Source organism: Prinia subflava, chromosome 7 (genome assembly GCF_021018805.1).
Source record: "Prinia subflava isolate CZ2003 ecotype Zambia chromosome 7, Cam_Psub_1.2, whole genome shotgun sequence".
NCBI classification, from domain to species: Eukaryota; Metazoa; Chordata; class Aves; order Passeriformes; family Cisticolidae; genus Prinia; species Prinia subflava.
The window spans coordinates 9746688-9751141 of NC_086253.1; the positions used below are offsets into that span (position 1 = coordinate 9746688).

The 4454-nt window shown below is 59.0% G+C and overlaps 1 protein-coding gene across 1 annotated transcript; it reads left to right on the plus strand.

Moving 5' to 3' along the window:
- The first annotated feature begins 1448 nt into the window (after positions 1–1448).
- On the plus strand, positions 1449–4161 carry LOC134552702 (homeobox protein HMX1). Its single transcript, XM_063401551.1, has 2 exons — positions 1449–1829; positions 3509–4161. Exons 1-2 carry the CDS (start codon positions 1571–1573, stop codon positions 4078–4080), a joined length of 831 nt encoding a protein of 276 aa, XP_063257621.1. The 5' UTR covers positions 1449–1570; the 3' UTR covers positions 4081–4161.
- Positions 4162–4454: the final 293 nt, after the last annotated feature.

The window sequence follows — 4454 nt, forward strand, 5'->3', positions numbered from 1 at the left end:
GAAAACTGATGGACACCGCAGGGGCGTCTCTGTACTCACCCAAACCCCCACGGGTCTCCGACGTGCACTCTGGACCGAGTCGCCCCTCCGCTGACCTGGCTCGCCTGGTCCCAAGGGAAAAGGCAGAGGGTGCCCCCCTGCTCCTGCCCCGCAGCGAGGGGATTTCGGTGCGGTTGCTGGAGTCCATGTATCAAGGCGAGCTCCAGAGGCTCGGAAAAAGGTGGAAGATGACTTTAGAGCTTCCCACGAAATGGTATTGCAGTAAGATAATGATAAAAGGTCTGGCTGAAGAGGAGAAACGCCAGGAGCCACGGTCCGGGTCCTGGAGGGGGCAGCGCATCGCCCCTACCTCCTGCCTGGGAGAAAGGAGTCCTGTACGCCCCCTCTCTCATGAGCGGGGCTGTCTTTCTAAATACACAGACACCGTGTGTACATCTATAAAAATATATTTGTATAGATATATACACATATATAAGGTAAACAAAACTGACTTCGGGAGACCCCTTAGAGGAGAGACCTCTCCCCTTCCCTAGCAGGCACCCTCCCCTCCACCGGCAGGACAGCCACTGCCTGCTCACGGGAGCAGTCTCCCCTCCTCCAGTCTCCCAAAACCGACTCAAAACGCCTCAACCAGGGGGCTCCTGGCTGAGTTCAGCCTCACCGCTCCGCGACAGCCCGCGCTGCCGGAGCGGGCTCTCCGGGCGGCGGAGGGCGCATCTCCTCCGTCCATCGCCGCCGCCGCCGCCACATGAAAGCGCTCGGCGGGGGGTGGGCGGGGGTGATTATTATTAATGATATTAATTATATTAACGACATTAATGGTATTAATGATATTAATGACATTAATGATATTAATATAAGCGCTGTGTCCGCGGCTCCGATTGGCTGCCGGGGCTGCCCGCTGAGCCCGCTGCAGCCAATGGAAGGCCCGGGACGTGGAGCGGCCAAGCCCCCCCGGCTGCCGCCCGCCTGCCGGGGCCGCCGCCCCCCCCGCACCGGGATTTGCTCCCTAATTGACCTAAATAAGGAGCTCGTGAACGGCGGCCCCGGGGCGGCGCGCACACACCCGGACACACAGACACACACGGCCACGGACACACACGGACACACGGACACGCACACAGACACACGGCCACACGGACACACGGACACACGCACACCCGGCAGCGCCCGGCGCCCGCCGCTTCCCCCGCGCAGATCCCATTCGGCGCGGCGCTCCGCCCACCGCGGGATCGCCCGCTCCTGCCCGCCGTTTAACTCGCATGACATTTTTATTTCGTTATTAGCGTTTTCGCGCAGAATCTGGCGCCTCCGATGGGTTGTCGGGCTGCCTTTTTTTTTTTTTCCTTCCCCGTTCCCTTCTCCTCCTCCCCCTCCCCCCTCCCCTCCTAGCTTGCAGGAAATGATGGCAAACCGCGATCTGAAATGATTACTCCGGAAAAAAACGCTTTTATACCAGGAGAGCATCCACGGGGCTAGGCAGAGGCGAGAGGCGGCCGCGGGGCAGCGGGGAGCCGAGGAGCCAGCCGCCGGCGGAGCCGGGACCCCCTCCCGCAGTTCTCTCCCGACGATGCCGGACGAAGCTACGGAAAACGCCGGCTCCACCTCCGCCCGCGTCTCGTCCTTCTTCATCGAGGACCTGCTGGGCACCGAGGGCACGGCGGGCGGCGGGGCGCGGCGGGCGGCGGCGGGCGGCGGGCGCGGGGTTCCGCGCTGCGGGCCGCCCTCCCCGCTGCGCATCGGCGCCCCGGGCTGCCCCCTCCGCGACGCCGCCGTCGGCTGGTACCGCCGGGCGCACGCCGCCTTCCTGGGCTGCGCCAGCCCCGACAGTAAGTGGCCTCTCCCCACCCTTCCCCGCCGGGCCCGGCCGGCGCTGGGGGTGCTCCTGCTGTCCCCGGGGTGGGGGGGTCCGGGTCCCGCCGCTGTCCCCGGAGCAGGCCCGAGGGGGATGCACGGCGTGCCCCCGCCGCCCCCGCCCTGTCTCCCCGTTTTTGGCCGCTCGGGGCAAATCTCCGGAAATGCTCCCTGTGTGTCGGGCACCTGGAGCCTCCGCCCCGCCGCCCAAAGTGTAAACAGGGATTCTTGGCTTGCTTGGGGATTTTTTTCCCCCTTTCCCCCCTCCCCCATCTCCTTTTCTTTCTCTATTTTCTCTCTCCTTTTATTTTTTAATTTTTTTTTAAGAGGCAGGTCTGGCCTTGTTTTGTTTGTTTGTTTTTTGACCCCCCATCAGGCCAAAAAACTGGGAGCACCGTCCCCCAGCAGCGCAGGGGAAGTTTGGGAAGCCGGGGGAGCAGCCGGGCCCCGGCCGCCCCTTCCTGCAGAGCCAGCCCCGCTGCCCTCCGCCCGCAGCGGCCTCTCCCTGCAGGGATATCGTGGAAAGGGTGCTGGGGCAGAAGCCGGGGTTCGGGGCAGATATTAATACATGATAGAGTGAAAGGGCTGCCATGAGCGGTTATTATCTGTCTACTGATAGAAAAAACATTGTGTCTCCGCGCGTCTCTGTGACCCTATACGAGCCTGCAGAGATCTCACGACTGCTCAGTAAGGAAAACAGGCGTGTTTTGTAATCCAAATAGTTTCTATTTACACTAATGAGTTTATCAATATTTTTGATTTCTCTCGAAAGTACATATAGAAACAACATAGTACTCCAGAAACAACTGCGCTTTTTTTTTTTTTTTTTTTTTTTTTTTTTTTTAATTTCTCCTCCTGGCTTTCCTCTATTCTATAAAGAGCAGGAAATATTTTTCCCCTTTAAAATTGTAATTGGAATGTACGGGTTTGGAGTTGTAATTGGAATGCACAGACTTCATGGAGATACGTCCCGATACTAGAATAGTTGTCCCCATTCATTAGCTTTTTGAAGTCCAGAATAATGTGAATTATTTATTTTTTGTCCCTTTTTATATACACACGGGCACACTATTATGCTTACCCCTCTGAGACAATATACTTTCTCACAAATGTACTTTTAAGTATGTATGTGTGCATACGTGTGTAAATACAGACGTGTGTGTATAAATAAGAGCTCACACGTATTCCTGTGTGTACAGACATTTATAAAAATCGCATACGTACTTCTGTGCATATCCACGTGTGTGTATATACACACGAGTAGCTTTTATGTTTTGAATACCATGTGATTTGAGCCCGTGTGTGTTATATCCGTACACAGGAGCGCGTTTATGTGTTCATACGCAGATCCACAAGCATGGCCATAGATCCGTCTATTTATATATATAAATATATATATATATAAATATACATAAAATACAGGGCTTGTGTTTCCATGTGAGCACGTGCGTGCATACACTCAGACACATTTGGGAGTTTATGGCAGGAGGCAGAGGAGCGGCAGGAGCCTCTGCCCGGGCCCCTCTCTCCCCGGCCTTGCTCTCCCCGCAGCCGCGTTTGTTTCCCTTCCCGGCCAGCGAGGCGCGGCGGGGGCGGGCTGGGCGATGCCCCGGTTCCCCCGGTCCCTGCAGCAGCCCTCTGCCTCTCTTTGCAGCCAGCGACCGGGACTCCCCCGAGCTGCCCGAGGAGGCTGCGGAGCGGGCCGGCGGCGGGCGGGCGGCGCCGAGGGGCGCGGCGGGCGGGCGGCCGGGCCCGGGCGGCCGTGAGGAGGAGGAGGAGCGCGGCGAGGAGCCGGGCGAGCCGGAGCAACGCGCCGCCGGCCGCAAGAAGAAGACGCGCACGGTGTTCAGCCGCAGCCAGGTGTTCCAGCTGGAGTCCACCTTCGATGTGAAGCGCTACCTGAGCAGCTCCGAGCGCGCCGGGCTGGCCGCCTCGCTGCACCTCACCGAGACCCAGGTGAAGATCTGGTTCCAGAACCGGCGCAACAAGTGGAAGCGGCAGCTGGCCGCAGACCTGGAAGCGGCCAACCTCTCCCACGCCGCCCAAAGGATAGTGCGGGTGCCCATTTTGTACCACGAGAACTCGCCGGCCAGCGCCTTGGGCTTCACCCTGCCGCACATGTCGCCCCCCTTGGTGGGCTTCTCCAGCGGCGTCAGCTACCCCCTGGGCACCTTCCCCGCCGCCTCCCTCCCTTTCCTACGGTCGCAGATGACAGGACTCGTCTGAGCGCCCACCTCTGCCGGGACCGCGGCCCCCTCGCCCCCTCCCTCGGCTTCCAGCTCCACCCCCCTTCCTCCACGGACTTTTTATTTTCAACTTACACGTTTCTTGATTTTCTGCCTTTTTTTTTTTTTTTTTTTTTTTTTTTTTTTTTTTTTTAACGTGCAATAAACTTACTCTTGGGGTTAACTCGGAGCCCGGAGGGAGCCGAAAGGACTTGAAAGACCCCAGCCATGCACCGGGATCAGGTCGGCGGGGCTCCCACCGCCGCGCATCCAAAGAAAATCCAGCTCCGTGGCAGCGGCAAAGCCCTCACCCCCTCCCCGGCCCCGGGGTGACACAGACCGGCATTTTCCGGGGGGGCTACAGGCTCCCCCGAC

Coding starts and splice junctions, on each gene's coding strand:
- LOC134552702 (XM_063401551.1), top strand. CDS start 1,571: ATGCCGGACGAAGCTACGGAAAACGCCGGCTCCACCTCCGCCCGCGTC. Junction 1,830..3,508: donor GGGCTGCGCCAGCCCCGACA/GTAAGTGGCCTC, acceptor CTCTCTTTGCAG/CCAGCGACCGGGACTCCCCC.